Below are 22,295 nucleotides of genomic sequence, written 5' to 3'. Positions count from 1 at the left end.
AAATGTTTAATTATATTGAATATTTGCTGCAGATACCATTAACTATTGTTCGTGGACCCATATTAGAGGAAGTGCATCAAGAATTCAGTCCATGGATATATCAGGTGCTTTGAAAAGTCCATGTGAATATTAGTACATCTATCTGCATTTTCTCCATGCAATTTCTTTCATGTGATAGACATCATCTGATTCTTCTCTCTGTTCACTCAGTTGGATGTCTAAAAACACTGACCATCACTTATCATATTCCATTTTTCTTTCGTCCAATGACTAAATATAAACCCTCTTGGTCATGATTTTGCTTAATCTGATATAACGTATCCTTTCAGATAACCAGGATATACATGGAGAGGGAACATGCTGAAGTTGAATTCATTGCAAGTGTACTCTTTAAATGTCATGGATATATCATTTATTAGGAATATGTGATTATTTTTCTACAATATGAATGTTACTTCTGAATTTAGTGTTTGACAGTTTTGTCCATATTTTCTACCTTAACTGCAGATTGGTCCTGTACCTGTGGATGATGAAATTGGCAAAGAAGTTGTTACTCAGATCACCACTAATATGATGACTAATAAGACATTCAACATACACAGATTCCAATGGGCGGGATTTTATCAAAAGGGTCTGTATTTATTAGTTTTCTTTCATTGAGATTGAATTAACTTTCGGTATAGAGCAGTAGTGGAAGCCTATATGGATGTGGTGTCATTTAACAATTTGCATCATGTCTGTCTCTTCGTATGCTTCAGAGTATTTCATGTTTTGGTCATACTCAACTTACAGTGTTTCTTGAGTTCTTTGAGGACAATAAGAGTTGTACGTTGAGGAGAAATTGATGAAACAATAAAATGTTAATGCTTTCATATTCTATACCACTACAAGAAAATACGTTGTTAGCGACGGATTAACGAGCGAAAATCATCCGTCTCTATAATGAATGAAATTTACGAAAATAGCGACGGAAGATATCCCATCGCAAAATCCGTCGCTAATTAGCGACGGATTTTGCGACATAGTGTTTTGTCGTAACAGATGCAACATTTGGCGATGTCGTTTGCAACGAAAGATTTTCCGTTGCTAATTAGCGACGGGATTGGCGACAGAATATATTCCGTCGCTATGTTGGTAAATTTGATTTACGTCGGCTTAGCGACAAAATTAATCCATCGCTAAGCCGTCGCGAATTTTCGCATAACCCTAATCCCAGACAGCTTTTCCTTTTCTTCTTTCGCTGCTCCCGCTCCCGTCGTTCGTCCGTTCCTGCCGTTCACCCGCTCTCGCCGTTCGCCCGCTCCCGTCGTTCGTCCGTTCCTGCCGTTCACCCGCTCTCGCCGTTCGCCCGCTCCCATCGTTCGCCCGCTCCCGTCGTTCGCCCGCTCCCGCCGTTCGCCCTCTCCCGCCGTTCGCCGGTCCCACCGTCCGCCGTCCGCAGGCCCCGCCATTCGCCACCGCCCGAAGATAGGTAAACGAGGGGGTCGGCCCCCCAGGGGCAGGGGGTCGACCCTCTGCTTGTTCCGGCAGGGGGTTAACCCCTTGCCTTTCCGGCAGGGGTTCGACCCCCTGCCGGAACATGCAGGGGGTTTCGGCAGGGGGTCAACCCTATGCCGGAACAGGGAGTCAGTTAACCCCCTATGTCCCGTAAGGGGGTCGACCCCCTACCGGAACAACAGGGGAGTCAACCCTCTTCTGGAACAACCTCATTTTTTTTTGTGACTTCATTTTAAAACAGTGTTTTTTTGTGCAGATTTTTCAACGAAACTAGCTTGTGCTCAACCACCTGTGGTAAGTAAGTGACAAAAATAATGCAAATCGGGTAAATACCCGTGGCAAGTAAGTGATGTAAGCGTATCACATATTATTTAATTTATTAGATGTAACACTTTATTGTTTCACACACTCACTTAGTTGTTGATATTTAGGGTTGCTTTGTTGGAGTTCGGAGATCATGTTGAGCATGATTTTAATATATGAATATGGAAGTGTTCTTATTTTTGGAGTACGGAGTCCATGCTAGGCATGGTAGTAGTTAGTGAAATATTGAAGTGTGTTTGCTGCAGGTACATGTTTGCCATTTGTTTGATATGAATGATTACAATGTATTGCAATGTTTGATGTAATTGTATCCATGCTTGCATGTAGTTACTTTCAATTTGATTATGGCTTCCATGTGAAATTGTATAATGAAAGCATGCTTCAAATGATTGTATCGTGTCATTAATAGTTTGCACATGAAAATATTAAGTTATTAATGCATGCATCAAAATTCTTGTTACTGTATGACATCATATATTGCATGATAAATTTGATATTTTCTTCATCATAGCATTCTGATGGTTCTCTTTTAATTCGTTAGGTTATTATTCGTAACATCATAAGAAAATGACTGCAAACCGTGAATGAATGTACCGTAGGATAGTGGACAATGAGTTATCGCATGAATTTATGGATGATGTTGAAAGTTTTATTGAATTTGCAATGACAAGTGTCAATACAGTGGATCCCACAGGTCGAATTAGGTGTCCCTGCAAGATTTGTAAGAATAATCGATTTGTAGAACCTCATGACATTAGACATCACCTATACAGGAAGGGTTTTATGAGTGATTATCAGAATTGGACGTTTTATGAAGAAGAAGTTAGAAACAATTTTGATGCACGGGTGAATGTGGTGCACGATAATCCATATATGGATTTGATATTTGATGCTGCAGGAACATAACTGGGTTCTGCTATGAGTCCTAGTGATGTAAGAACTGCCGTAGATGAAGAATCACCAAACGATGCAGCTAATAGATTTTATGATTTACTTAGAGATGTTGATGAGCCACTTTGGAACGGTTGCGAGAGTCACACTATATTGTCTGCAGTTCTTCAACTAATGAATTTGAAGTCCGAGTATAATTTGAGTCAATCATGTTTTGACCGTTTGTGCATGATTGTGAAAAGTATGTTGCCCAAAGATGAGAAATTGCCACAAAATTTTTATCGTGCGAAAGTTATGGTCAACGCTCTAGGTATATGGTACAAAAAGATTGATGCTTGTCCAAATCACTGCATGTTGTATTTCAAGGAGTATGAAAACAACATATCATGCTTGTCATGTGGGCATTCTCGGTTCAAGCCAAAGACAAGAGGCAATGGCAACACGAGATTAAAGGAAATTTCATATAAGTCGCTCCGCTACTTTCCTATTACTCCTAGATTGCAATGATTGTATATGTCTTCAAGGACAGCTAAAGACATGAGATGACATGCAAATAAAGTTCGACACGATGAAAACAAGATCACGCATCCTGTTGACGCTGAAGCTTGGAAGCACTTTGATCATACTCATTAGAACTTCGCAATGAAAGTGCGAAATGTTAGACTCGATCTATGTACAGATGAATTTAATCCATTTGGGGGTAGATCAACTCCATACTCATGTTGGCCAGTATTTGTAACTCCATACAACCTTCCACCAAGCTTTTGTATGAAACATCCAAATCTTTTCTTGTCTTTGTTGATCCCTGATCCGACCTCACCTGACCAAAATCTTGATGTATATTTAAGGCCATTAATTGATGAACTAAAAGTACTATGGGATGATGGTGTTGCCACGTACGATGCCCACAAAAAACAAAATTTCAACATGAAGGCCGCTGCTCTATGGACAATCAATGACTTTTCTGCATATGGTATGCTATCTGGTTGGAACACACATGGGAGGTTGGCATGTCCGTACTGCATGGAGGATTCCAAAGCTTTTAAATTGATACATGAAAGAAAGCCTTGCTGGTTTGAGTGCCATCATCGATTTCTACCCAACGACCATCCATTCCGACGATAAAAAAATGCGTTTAAAGCAGACACAATTGAAATGGAAGGTCCATCCATAAGATTGTCTGACATAGAGATTCTAAGAAGATTGCGATACTTTCCAGATGCCCGCAGTCCTACACCCTTCCGTGGATTTGGGAATGATCACAATTGGACGAAGAAATTTATTTTTTGGGAACTACCGTATTGGCCGACCCTATTAATACGACATAATTTGAATGTGATGCATGTGGAGAAAAATGTGTTTGATAATGTGTTCAATACAGTAATGAGTGTTAAAGGGAAAACAAAGGATAATTTGAAGGCCCGTATGGATTTGAAAGTAATATGTAAAAGATCAAAATTGGAACTCAAAGAGTATAATGGCAAAGTACTGAAACCAAAGGCAAAGTATGTGCTTGGACCTGATCAAATAAAATATATATGTCAATGGTTGAGACAATTGAGATTTCCAGATGAATATGTCTCTAACATTGCTCGGGCTATTAAGATTGACGATGGACAGTTATATGGTTGAAGAGCCATGATTGTCATATCTTTATGCAATGATTGATACCCCTGACATTCCATGATATGTTAGACAAACCTATATGGGGGGTATTGTCTGAGTTGAGTAGATTTTATAGAACATTGTGCGCATCGGAAGTCGTAGTATCTGATGTAAAGAATCTTGAGGACTTTCTCATCACCACTGTTTGTCTGCTAGAAAAGATATTTCCGCCAACATTTTTCTATGTTATGGAACATTTGATCATACATTTGTCATATGAACTAAGGGTTGGTGGCCGTGTGCAATATCGATGGATGTACCCATTTGAAAGGTATATGTTTTTTTATATTTGTCTCTTTAATAACAACTATTTAAAATTTAAAATGTATATTTTTGCCAGATGCATGTTTGACCTCAAAAAAAAGGTTCATAATAAAGCAAGAGTAGAAGGCTCTATTTGTGAGGCGTACACTTTAGAAGATATTTCAAATTTCTCATCTATGTACTTTGAACCTCACATTCCAACACATTACACATGCCCGCCCCGTAACGATGATGGATAACAAGTAACTGTAGCTGACAAGCTGTCGATATTTTAACCACTTGGGCATGCATTTGGTAGTTGCCGATCAAGGCTCTTGATAGATCGAGAGCAAGACACAACACACATCTATATTCTTTTTAATTGCTCAGCGATCGACCCATACATCAAGTAAGTATATGTAGATGCAACACAATTATAAATCCTTTTATGTTCTATACGTGCATACATGGTTCGGTAATATAAGTATTTGTGGTTTGCAGACGATTTGATCTATAGTTGCGAAGAGAAGTTTCACATCTCACTGATGCAGAAGTAAAAAAAGAACGTGAAACTAAGTTTGTGGAGTGGTTGAAATAGTTGGTAAAGACGCTAACAAAATTTTTTTACTTGTAAACAACACTAAGTTACTTAATTGGTCGTGATCACAATCATTGTTTTTGTCTGTGCGTAGGTCCGACATGGTGATGTTAAAGATCAAGGAATATGTGATTTAGAAAATGGTCTGACCCAAGTTGTGCAATGCTACAATGGGTACTTTGTAAATGGTTATCGATTCCATACAAAAGATTATGGTATAAACAAATCAACAATGAATAGTGGCATGTGTGTCAAGGGTAACAACTACGGTGAAAATGAACATGATTACTACGGTGTTATAGAGGAAATAATGGAGTTGACTTACTTAGGCATAAATAATAGGGTAAATTTATTCAAATGTCATTGGTTTTATCCAACTGCAACAAGACTCGACAAAGCTTCAGGCATTATGGAAGTGAATCATAAATCAAGGTTTGGAACATATGAACCATTCATATTAGCCTTGCAAGCTCAACAAGTTTATTATACTTCATATCCGAGTATAAAAAAGTCAGATAGAAATGAGTGGTGGGCAGTTTGCAAGATAAAGTCCAAACTATACCCTGAGTATGATCAGTTACAAGAAGACAAGTTAGCTGAAGACAGTGATTACTATCAATCAGATGATATCTATGACTTCGCTTATGGTCATGATGCTACGCATGATATGCATGCCATATCTCCATTGGCCGATGAAACATTCATAGAAGAATGTGATCCAAATGTTGTACCAAGTGGATGGGTAAACAATGAAGAAGAAGACAAAGAAGAAGAAGAATATGAAAGTCAAACAAGTGACGAGGAAGAATTCTCAAGCTAGTGAGCAAAATCTTGTAATACAAACCTCTATTTGAATGCATTGCAATACTGGATGTAAATGATTTGAATGCATTGCAATACTTGATGTGAATGACTTGAATGTATTGTAATAGTTGATGTGAATGATTTGAATGCATTGCAATACTTGATGTGAATGACTTGAATGTATTGTAATACTTGATGTGAATGACTTGAATTATTGTAATGTGAATGACTTGAATGTATTGTAATACTTGATGTGAATGAATGAGTTGTATTGTACTTGATGTGAATGATTTGAATTATTTGAATGCATTGTAATATTTGTTGTGAATCATTTGAATGTATTGTAATACTTGATGCGAATGATTTGAATGTATTGTAATACTTGATGCGAATTATTTGAATGTATTGTATGACATATGTTATTTGTTAAAATATGGTTCGTGGAGGTTATAATGGTCGTTCATCCAGTAATAGCCATGCCCAACCTTCATCTTCACGGGCTCCTGTGATAGGTATATCATTTAACCAATTAAATGCTTGATTAGTTGAAATGCGCATTCTGAGAATTTCTAACATATTTTTTTACAAATGATGTTTCGCCTGTACACGACCCACCTACACCAGTTGATCACACAAGTCAGAAGCCAACACATGAAGCAGGGTCTTCTCAGTCTGGCACAAGAAGACTCATTCGAATAGTGTATATCGATAATCGACCGTAAGTATTTCGTTTTCAATTATTGCATATCTTATAAATATTTTATATTGATATTTACTGTGTGCCAATTCATGTGCAACACGAGGTTTGAGCCACAAGAAGTAGTACACGAGATTAGAAATTCACTTCTTCAACATCTACCTGGACCAATCACTCAATGGAAATAGTATTCAAAAGAAGTGATAGATAGATTATGGTCCTCATTCACGGTATACAGTTGTTTCTTATAGTTAATGTGTTTTCTATTTAAATTTTTTTTAGTCATGTCTACTAACTTTCTGAAAATATTTGTAGGTTTCAAATCTTTTTGCAACTACGGTAGAGGAAAATGATGCAAGGAAGGTGTGGTAGAAGGTGGCTGTCAATCGATTTGCAGACATGTTGCACAATATGAAGACTGCATTTAAAAAAGCATTTGACGGAATAGATGATCCACTACAGTGGAAGGGCCATGACCCTATTACTATCAGGAGAGATTATTGGGATGAAATGTGCGATAAGTGGGTGGGGGATGCATTTCAAAATCATTCTGCGAAGGCTGCACAAAATCGAGCGAAAATGCTCGAAGCCCATCTACACACAGGTGGTTGGGAGCCACCTGAAGAAAATGGTAACTCATCAATATATAGTATTAATTTTATAAGTATTTTTGCAAACTTGTTAACTAAATATTTTATTATTTAACTTCGCAGGAAGCAGAAAAAGGAGGCATTGTACCATATAAGGATGTGTTTGTTGAAACACATAAACGGAAGACCACGAGAGACTTCGTATCAGAGAAGGCGAGAACGATAATAGTATGTATTTATTCTATTAATAATCATTGCAATATGCAAGTTATCATAATGTTATCATTAATTATTAATGCATACTTTAAACATTATTTTGTAGGAGGCATATAAGCAACAGATGGTAGAGCGATATGGTGATGACGCTACTCAACATCCATTATTTGATCTTGCAGCATGAGTGACTGCAGCAGGTGAACCCAAAAAGGGTCGTGTGTTCAGGTTTGGGAGTAATATGAACACTTCACCTGTTATTGCTTCTTCCAGTTATGGCTCAGAGACTTCTTCCGCCGACATAAGCTCCAAGCAGCAACCTATTCTTTCCGGTGAAGATGTACGCCAGATCGTTAAGGACACATTGCGTGACTACTTCTATGAAACCATCGCCGACGTTCTCCGAGCTGAGTTCAACAGTTTTTTGCTGAACAAGGGAACTTCGATTGCAACTCTCTCTTAGGTATGAAAGTTTCATGCAATATATTGCATGTCGTTAGATTTCATGTAACTTTGATTGCCTTAGCATATTCAGTTTTTTTGACTGCCTTAGAACACATATGAGCATGATATAATCACATATTCAGTTTTTTGACTATCGTAGAACACATATGAGCATGGTAGAATCACATATAGATTTTTTTTAAATGTGTTAGAACTCATATCATTTATGATAGAATCACATACAAAGTTTTTTGCTTTGCCTACCTTAGAGCACATATGAGCATGATAGAATCACATATAGAGTTTTTCTGACTGCCTTAGAACACATATGAACATGCTATAATCACATATTCAATTTTTTGATTGCCTTAGCACACATATGAGCATGATCGAATCACATATATAGCTTTTTGCCTGCCTTAGAGCACATATGAGCATGATAGAATCACATATAGAGTTTTTCTAGCTGCCTTAGAACACATATGAGCATGATATAATCACATATAAAGTTTTTTTACTGCCTTAGAACACATATCATTCATGATAGAATCACATATAGAGTTTTTTGCCTGCCTTAGAGCACATATGAGCATGATAGAATCACATATAAAGTTTTTTTACTGCCTTAGAACACATATGAGCACATGATAGAATCACATATAGTGTATAATTTATTTAAATATATTTTGTTTATCAGTACTGACTGTTCTTTTCTTGTGTAGGCTGCTAGCGATAATCAGCGTAGCGGAGCTGAAGGGACAGATCAAGGCAATGAACAAGAAGACACACAAAATCTTGGCGATGATTAGATTAATGTGTTGAAGAAGTTCTATTTTTTTTTGTTTCGAAATTGTAATTGTTGAATTGTAAATAATTAAACTTATTAATTTTAAAGTGGAACGATTAATTGTTGTAGATTCCTTTTATATGAAATTTTATGTGTACTTTGTTTTTTATTTACAGGAAATATAAATTGTACAGAAAATATAAATTGTACCGTTCTTGATATTTAATTTTCAAATAATTTTTTTTTTTATTTTTCCCCTTGTAAGCGACGGATATATCCATCGCTATACATACAATTTAGCGACGACTTAGCGATGAATGTAAATCCGTCGCCAAGCCGAGGTCGCCATTTAGTACCAGCGGATTTGCGATGGAATACGTCGTTCGTTATTTCGTCGTAATTAGCGATAAAACTGACGACGGATTTATTCCGTCGCCAGTTAGCGTCGAAAAATTCGCGACGTAAGCTGTCCGTCGCCTCTTCGTTGCTAATCCGTCGCTAAGTCGGTTAGCGACGAAATGAGGTCGTCGCTAATCCACTGCTTTGTTGTTGTGTACAAAGTTTCTGCGCTAGCTATCCCGCCCCCTCCCCACAAATTTGATTCTGTTTAGTTGCATTTGGTAAGCCAAAGCCATGTCCGATTATAATCAGATGTGGATACAGTTTTAATTTTTTGCCACCCAATGCAATCAGTATCTGAATTTGATGTATATTTGAATCGGTTTACATGTAAGTGGATCTGGTATGAGCTTTGCATCATCAACATCTGATTAGTTGAACATGGTGTTGGCCACGTACGTCCGATCCAAATCTGAAATCCTGTTTGCAAACTCAGCCAGGTGGATTGGAGCCAACGTATGCCGAGGTTCATGTGTTAATGATCTCCGCACCCAACTAGTGCATGGCATTCCTTTTGAATGATTCCCCACCCACATGTGCATGTGCACTCGGCAGCTCTCACAAACTTGTTGTATACGGAGGGGAGAGAGGGCTGGTCATGAGTGTGAAAGGGAGCCGTTGGTGGGAGCGACAAATATTTGAACCGCACGCATCCCTATAAGTAAAACGATGTGGACTCGCACGTTTGGATGGCTTCGAGTCCACCCCAATCTGGGCCGGATCAACAGTTAGGACCGGGTTTTACTACACCACTTTCACTCTCATCGCCTGCACCTAACCTTGCTTGGCTCACCCGCAACCTCTCCGTCTTTGCTCACAAGCTTCTGAAACGGTACAGTTGTCTCAACCAAACCATTGCTTTACTCTCACACAAGCTAAAACAGCCAGCCAGCCAAGTCACTGACTGGACTGGGTGAGGGTCTCTTTTTTTTTTTTTCATCTCCTCCAGGAAGGTGGTACTTTGGTAAATATTTCACATAAGGAAGGGCGTTTGATTGTCAGAACCTATCGTCATGAATAAATTACTAGTTTGTTTGGATTTTAAACTGAGAAACGGAGTTCGTATTTAAGACTGCGCCCGCCGGGGTCAGAACGGAAGCGCGCAACTGAAAAAGTACCCAACACGTCTTCTGATCGGACTGAGCGTAGCGATGAGCGTTCGTCCGACGGAGTTCCAACGAGAAACCGGCGATTTCGCCGCTTCTTCCGGCTTGTTTAACAGTTCTGGTTGGTGCTGATCTTCCTCTCGGATCTCTTTCGCTCTCTCCGTGTCTCTTTCTCGCGCGTCTGCAGTCTATTGCCAGCGGTTCTGCGGAATGCACAAAATGGATACGGGATTTAGGATTTTCTAGCGGATCTCCAGCCATGAATCGGAGTTTTAGGTCTCCGGACTCGAAAATGCAGGCGTCGCTGCATCAGAGACCGGGGACGAAGCTCCGCAGCGTCATGAAGGAGAAGGAAGAAGAGCTCTCCTTGTTCCTCGAGATGCGAAAACGCGAGGAGGAGAGGAGCTACCTGCTTCTTCACAGCACGGACGAATTCGATCCTCCTTTAGGCAATCTAGATCTTTCTCTCTTTACCTCCATTCCTTTTTTTTTTCTCCTTCCTTACGCTCAGAAATGCGGAAACTTTTGGTGTTTTTTCTTTTTTATGTTTTGAGCTTCAATGAGATGTCTGATGATCTAGATCTGGTCTGCGAATTCTGTAAGGATGAACTCCTAGATAATACCTTGTGTTATTTTGAGATAGAGTTCTGTTTTCGGCTTGCATTTTTCATTTTTGACTGGATTTGAAGTTTGGAGAGTTTATCCGTCTCAATGATTTCTTGTTCAGGTTTGAACTGGTGCTTTACATTCTTGCATTTTTTTTGGTTTGAGAAGATGTTTTAGCTTTTTCATCTTGATGTTGATCGCTATGATTGTAATTTCTTACTAGCTTTGGATACCGCCGCCTCAACTCTTTGGAGCTTTCTTGAGAAGATGTTGTTTTCTCTTCAACCGTTAGATTGATGTGCCTCTGCTCTCTCTGTGCGGTTCTCGTGAATGTTCAAATTTGCTGCCTGTTTGCTTTTTCAGGCTCAAAGTCCGGCACTTTACCCATTTTCAAGATAGCAACATCAACAGCTTCACGCAAGGTTGGGCCTGATGATTTCCTCAACTCGGATGGAGACAAGAACGATTATGATTGGTAATGGCTATACACTTGAGATCTTTGGTGAAACATTTCGGTATTTGTTACACAATTTGCATGGTTTGATTTCTTGAGTTTGTGGTCATCCCTTTGTAATTGTATCTGTCCCCAGGATTGATCAATGTTGTTTTTTTATAGGGTGGTCTTCCTCCCTGCACAAGAGAGAGAATATTTCACTGAATCTTCTTGTTCCACTTGAAAGCGGGCTATAGCTATCTGTAGCGTGATACCTTCCCTGAAGCAAACAATTTGGTTTTTTGCTTCATGGAAAGTGTGACATCCTTCCAAAATTTACTTTTTTTCCCCTTGAATTTACTCAATTTCAGAATTTGAGCGTGACATGATATTGCTCAGTCTACCTGAAGTAACTGTCTTGGTCGGTGTTTTCACAATGTGGTTCTCATTTCTGGAATTTTTTTTTCATCCTCTGTAAGCTGTTGTATACTGAGCTTTGCAATCTACATGGTTTTAGCTGCATGTTTTAATGATTTCTTGATTATATTTCCCGTTGAGATGTTGCTTTTGAATTATGAAGGGGCCTTTTCCTCCCACAGGCTGCTTACACCACTTGGGGCACCTCTTTTTCCTTCATTGGAAAAGGAATCACATGGATCTGTAGTTGGACCGCTTGGGACACCTAAAGTTCATCCAACTGTGCTTAAATCTAGAGTACGTTCTCGTTCTAGTCTCATTCCTGATGCTCTTTTTCCTGAAAATTTAAAGTTGCTCTTTTATGTTGTTCTGTTGCAAAAGTAACGAGGGAAATTTGTTATTCAATGTAATGGCCACACTTCTAGTTAAGGCCTTCTGCTTATTAATTGTAATATTGATGGCTAACTCTAGGCAAGAGCTTTACTTGACAATATCATTGGAATGATCTACTTCCAGCATATGATCATAATGTCATGTACTTCATACTTAAGTTCTCTAAGTTGAGACTTGAAGTAATTTGTTGAATTAAATTCATGTATGCTTATCCATTTCTATTTCTTCAAATGGTGGACTTAGTCATACTAGAAAGTAAGAAGGTTTCCACAAACCTTCCTGGACACAGTCCTTTCTTCTTTCGTATCTTTACCTTTTTGTAAGAAACTTTCTATATGTTCTGCATGGTTATTTGACCACATGGCACATTTGCACATTTTCTAATTCAGTTCTGCCGTTGTAACTTATGTTTTCTTTATCTAACTGGCTGTGATCTTTACTAACTGTCTTAGGCAGTCAATCTGAATATGAATTTCAAGTTTTCAACATTTATTGGGTCATAAACGACCCAAGCAGAGGTTTGTGTAACAATCTTCCTGCGTGTGTGTGTGTGTGCTGCGTGCATGCACATTTGAGATATGTGCATTCACATTTGAGATATGTGCAAAGCTGGTAATTGCTTTGTGATAAAGATGTTAAGAACTTGGTCCACTTTTTTACTTGGTTTCACACACTATATTTATCTTCCCCCGTTCTTCTTACAGATCAGTAAATAGAATAGATAGAATTTTAATGTGTCTCCAAAAATTAACTTGATGAATTATGCAGTTGGTATTAGAATAAAAAGAAACATATGCAAGCAATGCTATGGATGTGAGATGCTTTTGAATTACCTTAAAAGTATGGAATTGCTACCAAAGTTCATATGATGGCAACTTGTTTCTCATTTATATCTTTTTTTGGTCAATTCTGTACAATGGCTGCAATTTAGATCTCCTTTTGTTTGAGAGAACATTGGTCTAGAACAAGCCGTTCATTTAATGTAGCCTGGTTGGTCAGGTCATCTGGTCAGCTGTGCTTTTAAAAGTCATCTAGCCTAACTACAGAGTTTTAAGAAATTTGAAGGCATAAAAGGATTCTTACTTCAGTTTGCATCTTCTATTGAAGGAAGAGACACTTCTCAACGCCAAGACTTCAAGTGTGGACTGACCCACTTGAAGTGCTTGAACAACTTTTAGATGTTTCCAGTATACCATTTTGAGGTCCTAGCTTCATAATGTAGAAATGGAATACTTATGGTTGAATGGTGTGGATTCCAATTGTGCTAGTGTTGAAACTCACTTCATCCCTTATTCTCATGGTTTGTGCTTGAACCATTTTCCTTGTTTGTTGGAAAGTTATGACTTACGAATGACAAGTTGGTATCCATGGTTGTGATGATTTCTTCCATTTAGAGTTCTAGTTGGTTCACTACCATTAGATTGTTTGTATTTGGAGCTGTCCTTGTCTTGTAAGACTTTCTATTTGCATGTTGTCTTCTCTTACTATGTCAATTTTCATACAAACATTTTATTTGCCTGTTGTTCTTTTAGTTTGTCAATCTATATCATCTCATTTCTGGGTTTAGTGGATGGAATCTCCTTCAAAGAGAAGGCTTCCACTTCCAGATTATATACCTATATCACTTATTCATGCACCCTTTGCTGCTAAGTCATTCCTAGCTAGTGACTACCAGGATAATCAACAATGTAAACATGGTCAGAGAACAAGACATCACAAACCCTTTAAAATAAGACTGCTGATAGATCTGCTTGGCCTCACCAAATCGCTCTGTTAACTAGGTCATTATCAAATTACGTATCTGTAGCTTTTCATGAATTGTGTACATCTGTTCACATTCCCTAAACAAAAATTGTTATTTTTTAGCTGCTTTTAATCGATTTTATGCTAAAATATGTAAGAGCTGTGAACTTACATCTGAGTTAGGATTCCACCCTTCTTCTTGACTATATCTTTTTAGTTTTTAAGTTTTCCAAAATGTTGATTAGGAGTCACACCAGGAAATTAAAACAACTGAACTGTGTTGCTAGTTAATAGATTTTAGCCATTTCTGTGAGCTGGTCTTATCCATGGCATTCCTCCCCAAAATGCCGTGCCGCATTCTTTGCCTTTGGGAACCCTTTTGTATTGATGTTAGTCTTGTTGCTGAATCTGATCAGTTTCTTACGATTAATTGGAGGTCTAATGGCATGATGGTTCCAAATCATGCATGATTTGTATGAACTATGAAAACACACATCCTATTGCACCAGCATGTGGATAGAGTATGAGGTATTAGGTCTCCTCAAAGTTGCAAATATCTATATCTATTGTGGAACGTGAACTATTTCATGGAGGATAGCCCCCCATGTCAAAGATTCTCAGGTTCTGGCCACTTGCAACAATTGTGCCAAGTAGTCTCTGTATAGCTGCTCTCTTGGGTACCATCCAATGTCTTTCTGCCAAGGTGTAGCTAGGCAGAGATATAATAACTGTCCCTTTACCAAATAGGTGTAGGCTGGTCTTTGCTGGTGCACTTGAGAGCAACATTGTGATGCCATGTATGCTAATTGTCTCAAGTGAGGGGTTGGGTCGGGTCCAAAACTCCCATGCCCAGTATGGGGGCCTGGTAGAGGTCCCCATGTTACATAGGTAAACCCAGTTCGAGCCACCACCCATGCTCATGTCTAAGGTAAGCTTGTGAGTGCTTTGATGCAAGTTTTTTTAGTTTCTTTTTGAGTAATATAAAAGCTATGAGCACAACCCAGCTCCATCCATTACTTCCTGAACTAGACAAAGCAGCAAGGCCTTGTCTATGCTTTGCTATGCCTTGTTGGTGAGACTGCAAACAAAAAGTCCACCCATATGTGTTTCGTCTTGAATTTTAATGGCACTTTGTTTTTGCAGTTAATTGTTTGAAGTTTGAACAGTTTTGTGAAATTGGCAGCTTGATTGGATTTTTTTGTTTTGGCTTGCTTTTTGAGGATGGCGGATATATTTGCTCAGATTGCTGATATTTCTATACTACTGTTGATTTTTGTATTTAAAATTTTGAATGAAGACTTGAGCTTGCTTTTCTCATACGTTTCAAGCTTCTTCTGTTGTGCCTATGCTGTCAGCTTATGTTTCCTATTGGATGCAGTTATCTGTTCCTCAACCTGAATCAGCTCCAAGCGGAAATCTCGTATCAAGGCAACCAATATCAATGTCTGCCTTGAATACATCAAACACTGGTCTGCGCAGGCCTTCTTCATCGGCAACCACAAGTTCAACAGCTTCTAGACCATCAACTCCAACCAGACGGTTTACACTGCCAGCAGCTTCTAAGCCCTCCAGGTCTTCCACTCCAACCTCAAGGCCAACCTTACCTTCAACAAAACCAGTGACTACTTCTGCAAGACCTTCCATGCCTTCTGCTAGATCATCCACACCAACAGCCAGGCCTACTCTTCCTGCTTCTAAGTCATCCTCAAGGCCATCTACCCCAACAAGACGGCCATCAACACTGTCCACTGTATGCAGTAATTCGGGTCGACCTGGTCGATCATCTTCAGTTACCAAGTCCAGCTCTACAGCATCAAGAAATCCTGTGCCCTCTTGTGATACTTCTACAGTTAGATCCAGACCCTGGCAGCATTCAGAGATGCCTGGTTTCTCGCTGAATGCTCTGCCAAATTCAAGGACATCAGTGCCTGAAAGGCCAGTTTCAGCCTCTAGAGGTAGACCTGGTGTGCCAAGTGCCCTCAGATCTGGTACCTCCAAGTCTAATTCAAATGGTAGACCAAGAAGGCAGTCATGCTCCCCTACTGGTTTGAGAGGGAGGGCTCCAAACACTGGTAGTCAGAGCAACGGAAGCTTAACCAAATCAAGTCAATTACATTCCAATGATAGTGATAATGTCAGCCCAGTTGTCATTGGGAGCAAGATGGTTGAGAGAGTGATAAATTTACGGAGATTGGCCCCTCCTAGGGATGAGCAACGATCTTCCCAACATAACCCCTTCGGAAAATCTTCTTCTCCAGATAGCACAGGCTTTGGTAGGACACTTTCAAAGAAGTCGTTGGACATGGCGATGAGGCACATGGTAGATCTCTGTATCCTTTTATTTTTTTTCTCATTTATCGTAAATAGTCTCTGTGTTAGAAATTAGTGATGCATTTGCAATATTGTCCAGGTACTAGTTATAGCTTCAGATAGTGTTATTAAGCATACAATCATTTTCTTCTTGTTTATTGTAATTGTTTTCTCTATTTTAACGTGGCAATTTTTCATACTTTTCAGTTACTAGAAATAAATTCATATAGTATTGTCCAGTACCTGGCTTCTAATGAGAATACTTCCACGCTCAATTTCTGTGGCATTTTTTGTTCACTTCCGTTAAAATGTTTTCAGAAGCTATGTATAAACCTTGGTCGTTTTCATGGAAATATTACTTTCATCATGCTGTTTCAGGATCTTCTTGTTTTTGTATTAGGATGTAACTTATTTAGTATATCCACTTTTTCCGACTGCTTAAAAGAAATGGCAGACAATTATTAATATAGTATCAGTGCATTCTGTTGTAGTGTGGTTCTCGTGCTGGCTTGACACACCGTAGGTGGTGTCCAAAATGGCAGCATTCTCTTTTCCAGTGCAGTCTATCATTGTTTCTAATATCGTTATATCACAATATCATAATAGGGCGGTGGGTGTGGGACAATTTTACTTGTCAAGTTCAAGAAAGTATTGCCTATCCAAAAAAAAAGGTCAAGAAAGTATTGCTGTCCTTACCTGATAAACTTGGTATCTTCATGTTGTCTAGGAAGTTTAGACCAAAACAAGAAAGGATATGTAATAGATCCAATTTTGGCATGATATTTCAAGTGCAGGCCCATGTTTTCTGAGGACCCATCTTTTAAAAGAAATTGTCAAATTGGGATTCAAGACTGATCAACTCAGGCTAACCGTCAGTTACCTATAGCAAAGTCATTAAATTGAGCCCTACTGTATACGAACAAAAGCTTAACACACTTTTTCCAAGGCATGTTTAGAAAAGATGTTTCATATGCATTTTAATCCTGAAATTCACTTCAGGTCCCTATTTGACAAAATCAATAAAAAGAGAGCTAAAATGTCGTTTCTGAGAACATGGGTCTTCAAGTGGGAACTCCCTGAAGAGATGGTGCGTGTGTTAGTTTCCATTTCCCTCCAGTCATATGCGGCCCCAATTAATGCACTTTTTGTTTTTCAGGATATAGGCCGCAGCATCCCTGGGAGCTTGAGGCCTCTTATGACGAATGTTCCTGCTTCCTCTATGTACAGCGTCAGATCTGGGCCTGCAAGAAGCAAGCTCGTCAGCATTTCAGATTCGCCTCTTGCTACAAGCAGCAATGCTAGTTCAGAACAGAGTGTTAACTTTTGCTTGGATGTAAGTGAAATTGAAGACGACGATTTAGTCTGTGAAAAAGGTTGTTATTCGTCCCCAGCAGGTCAGCTTGAAAGTGCACCTGGGAGGAGCAGCAGTGATTGTGCTAATTGCCTTCACAATCCAGAAATCAGAGAAAATCATGTCTAATATCATCCATGGCTCCCTCAAAACATGTGAGATTCTCCGTGTTGTTGAGAGGTACCTTGTTTAGGTTCAGAAAGTGATGGATATCTGCATGTTTAGCATTATGTGGGTTCTTTTTGTCTGTATAGGACAAGATAGGTGCTAGTTTATGTTTACAGCCCCTTATTTAATGCTAAGCTACTCGGATATTTCATCATGGATTATGCGCTCATCCTTCTTGCAGAAGGGTAACTAAAAGCAGGGTTTACACATTATGATATATTGTAACTTAAAATTTTTGAGCTTGTCGTCTTACTAATCTTTTTAATGGCCCTCAATTCCTTCTTAAATTCTGAAGAAAGATGTGTTATCACTGGCGTTTCAGTGTACAATTATTCATTTGCCTCCTAATATTATGATCCCCTTCCGAGATCCTGGTTGATAAATTTAGGTGGATTGACATGGACCATGGCACAACAGTAGCTTTCCCAAAGGAAATATTTATGGTTTGAGTGTGATCTCCGAGTCATATATTCATTGGGAGTTTATTGTTGGAAATCCTAGAAGATCCACCGCGTATGTCTCTCTTCTCTCTAGTTTCTTTCCTGATGGTCAATCTAGGGGTTTCAGTGGGATTATAAACTATCTTTCGGTTAAAATAGTACAACTCTAACCGCCCCAGCTATCATATGCCGCTCTCTATGTGAAAGAACATATAGAAAATTCTTGCTTCCCTTCCTGCTGTAGAATATTATGGGTTTTTCTACCCTTCCCATATTTTTTTTGCATTTCCTACCTCATAAATGTGTTGGGCATGATCGAATCCACACCATAGTCACAAATATTGCAAGATTTATGAAAGTCTTGCGAGAAATTGCCTGGAATTTAAAATGGTAATTTCTCATGAGATTTTCAAAATATTGTGAGATTTATGAAAAAAACATAAATACCATGAATTAAATGTGATATTTATGTTTTAAATGACTATTTATCGTGAAAAAATGTATTTTTATTTTTAAATAATTTTTATTAATACTTTTTTATAAAAATAATTTTTATATTTTTAATTAAATTTTTTATTGTTGAGATTTTTTTCAAAAAAATGCAAGATTTATCGGAGCATTGATTTTTTTAACACTCAAATTGAGATATAGAAACTTTGAACTTTATTTCGTCATCTCTTCACCTTTATAGTAGCCTCTAATTCTCAGAGCTTAGATTACAAGTGAGAAGAAGAAGAAAAGAAAAAGATAAAGGGAAAAAAAGATGAGGGCTTAAGAGTTGATTGGATCCGCGTGTCTTCTTGGGCTTTCTTGAATTCACTATCACTTTAACAATTTGCTTTTTCTTTTTTTTTTAATCTTTCTTTTTTTTCTTTCCTTGAACTTACGTAACTTCTTTCTTTTATAGATTTTTTTTAAGTTTATTATCCTATGATGAAAGTTATTTCATCATGAATACTGTTTTTGCTTGATGGATGCCATCTGTATTTGTAACCACCTTCATGCTCCTTGTCTTCCTACATGGACAAATGCTTAAGAGTTAGAGTGATACATGATTGATTTACTGCAACTAGCATAAGTTACCCTCCTTTACCATAATTAGCACATGTTACCCTCTTTTACTGTAACCTGCAAGGGTGGTTATCGTAATTAGCACAGGTTGCCCTCTTTTACAATAACTAGCAAGCACAATAAGAGAGGTTTACCATAACCTGCATATTTATTTTATCATGTCTCAACGAGTGTATATTTGATAATTTTGACACACTTGAACATAAATTTAAATTATTTATTTAATATATATATATATATATATATATATATATATACATATATATATATATATATATTATGCAAACAATTTGCCCCTTGATTCCTTTATGTTTGAAAGCAATTCCAAACGTAAAGAAATCATCATTATTTATTTAACATTTTTTTTGCTAAATAAATTTTATTCATTTAGATCGTGGAGTTGACACATGATCAATTCATATTTAAATCCCCATTTTATTTGGGTTTGAATTTTGATCCATAATTTGGATATAATTTGTTGGATCTAGGTTCATAATTTTTTTTTACCGTGTGGAATCAACTCTCACTTTTTTGACTCTTTTTTTAATGAGAAATCTCCAACATTTTATAGGATTCACACCCATTTTTTTAGGTGTGTTTTCTTATTTTTAGGTTTTTTTTTGGTACTCAATTTTTTTGTATTTATTTATTTATTTTTAATTATATGTTTATCCATGACTTTGGTAATTTAAGTTACCAAGTTTAGGATTAGAAAATGTGAGAGCCAACCTCTTTTTGTAAGATTCTCATCTTTTGAGCTGGTTAGAAGCCCAATTAATTGAGATTTCTTTCAAATTAACATTATCACAAAGACTCTCTTACTTATTTCTTAGAAAGTCATCTATAAATAAGTATCCTATAACACCAAATAACATAAGCCTTTCTTGAGCCTAAACTAGATCTTCACTCACTTCTTGAAAATGCGTGAGGTTTAGATTAATTTACTTTTTTAAGACCCGAAAGAGCCTAGAATGGATCTTCACTCACTTCTCGAAAGGGTATGAAGTTTAGATTCCTTTACTTTTTTAGGACCCAAAAGGGCCTAGACTAGATCTTTATTCACTTTTCAAAAATGCATGAAGTTTAAATCTCTTTACTTTTTTAGGACCTGAAGGTCCTAGACTGGATTTTTACTCACTTCTCGAAAGAGCATGAAGTTTAGATCATTTTCTTTTTCTAGGACCTAAAAGGGCCTAAACTTGATTTTTACTCACTTCTCGAAAGGGCGTGATGTTTAGATTCTTTTACTTTTCTATGACCTAAAAAAGTCTAGACTAGATCTTTACTCACTTCTTGAAAGAACGTGAGGTTTAGATCCCTTTACTTTTCTAAGACCCAAAAGGGCCTAGACTGGATCTTTACTCACTTTTTAAAAAGGCGTAAAGTTTAGATCCCTTTACTTTTCTAGGACCTGAAAGGGCATAAATTGAATCTTCACTCGCTTCTTAAAAGGGTGTGCGGTTTAGATCCATTTACTTTTCTAGGACCCAAAATGGCCTATACTGGATCTTTACTTACTTCTCGAAAGGGCATGATGTTTAGATCTTTTTACTTTTCTAGGACCCGAAAGGGCATGGGGTTTAGATCCTTTTACTTTTCTGGGACCCGAAAGAGCATAGACTGAATCTTCACTCACTTCTCGAAACAGTATAAGGTTTAGATCTCTTTACTTTTCTAGGACCCGAAAGGGCTTAGACTGGATCTTTACTCATTTCTCGAAAGGGTGTGAGGATTACATCATTTTATTTTTCTAAAACCTGAAAGGGCTTAGACTGAATATTTACTCACTTCTCGAAAGGGCATGAAGTTATGATCAATTTACTTTTCTAAGTCCGGAAGGGCCTAAACTGGATCTTTACTCACTTCTCGAAAGGGGGTGAGGTTTAGATCCATTTACTTTTCTAAGACCCAAAAGGGCTTACACTGGATCTATACTCACTTCTCGAAAGGGGGTGAGGTTTAGATCTCTTTACTTTTCTAGGACATAAAAGGCCATACACTGGATCTTTACTCACTTCTCGAAAGGGTGTGAGGTTTAGATTCATTTCTTTTCTTTGAATTCAGTGTTGACAAATTATGGATCTGGACTCGATCCTCAAAAGGGCTCAAACTGGATTCAAATCTGAATGTGTGTGGACATGTATCTGGGTCCATAGCTTATAAGTGTTGCATACTTTAGTTGAATCCATGAACAATACCAAATAGGTGAATCCAATTTTAATAAGTCAGAACTTTAACTTTAATATTAGCATCTAGTGAATTTGTATTATCCACCAAATTGAGAAACTTCCCAAAAACTGCATTAACATTTTTATGAGATGTTTAGCTTATAGCTAATGTTATCAGCAATACTGAAGCCAAATTATTTAAGCTATAAATAACTATTTCTTTCCTTCTTCTTTTTTTGTATGGAGAATTGATATTTGTATAAATTTTGGAGTGTTTTAATTTTGTATTGGTGTCTTGAATGACATTCTCCATTTTAAACTTTTGACGCTTCTTTAACAACTCTTTGACATTTTTCATGTTCATTAACAAACCGTATTTGTTATTAGGCCATATATGAGAATGACCTAATAATTACCATGCAGTTTAACCTCTTGCAGCAAGAAGAAAAAACTGTTTAACTTAAACTACAAAATAATTTATTAGACACATTTTTATTAGTAGTTTATACCCATGCATGGAGTTACTACATTTGAAAGAGAAAGCAAAACTATTTGATGCTCCTAGGCAGTTTATACTCATGTGAGACTTTTTCTTAGAGTAATTATTTGTACAATTTACACTCGTGTAATAAGAGTGGTCTCCATGCAGTTTAGGCTCTTGTGGCAAGGAGCGCTTTCCATGCAGTTTAGGCTCTTGTGGCTAGGAACATTTCCTTTCATACAAAGTATTTTTTAGAAAGCGGTCATTTACGACATAAACAATATATTCACCATTTGGAGATGTAGCCCTATACGCCCCATTCACAAACACTTTCTGGACCACATATGGTCCCTCCCATTTGAGCTCAAATTTACCACGAGAACATCAAGATGAAATGATAGGGTGTCATATCATGAGCACTAAATCTCCTTTTTTGAATAACCTATACTTTACATT

At 37.6% G+C, this 22,295-nt stretch overlaps 1 protein-coding gene across 1 annotated transcript; it reads left to right on the top strand.

Moving 5' to 3' along the window:
* The first annotated feature begins 10,258 nt into the window (after positions 1-10,258).
* LOC149821515 (uncharacterized) lies at positions 10,259-17,946 on the top strand. The gene is made up of 5 exons (XM_089983329.1): positions 10,259-10,707; positions 11,228-11,339; positions 11,897-12,011; positions 15,229-16,170; positions 17,317-17,946. The coding sequence occupies exons 1-5, from the start codon at positions 10,518-10,520 to the stop codon at positions 17,638-17,640; spliced, it is 1,683 nt and encodes a 560-aa protein (XP_089839455.1). The 5' UTR covers positions 10,259-10,517; the 3' UTR covers positions 17,641-17,946.
* The last annotated feature ends 4,349 nt before the right edge of the window (positions 17,947-22,295 follow it).

Source organism: Nuphar pumila, chromosome 12 (assembly GCF_984573655.1).
Source record: "Nuphar pumila chromosome 12, dmNupPumi1.hap1.1, whole genome shotgun sequence".
Taxonomy (NCBI): domain Eukaryota; kingdom Viridiplantae; phylum Streptophyta; class Magnoliopsida; order Nymphaeales; family Nymphaeaceae; genus Nuphar; species Nuphar pumila.
The sequence above is the reverse complement of the archived record's forward strand: the minus strand, read 5'-3'. Positions and strand labels throughout refer to the sequence as shown.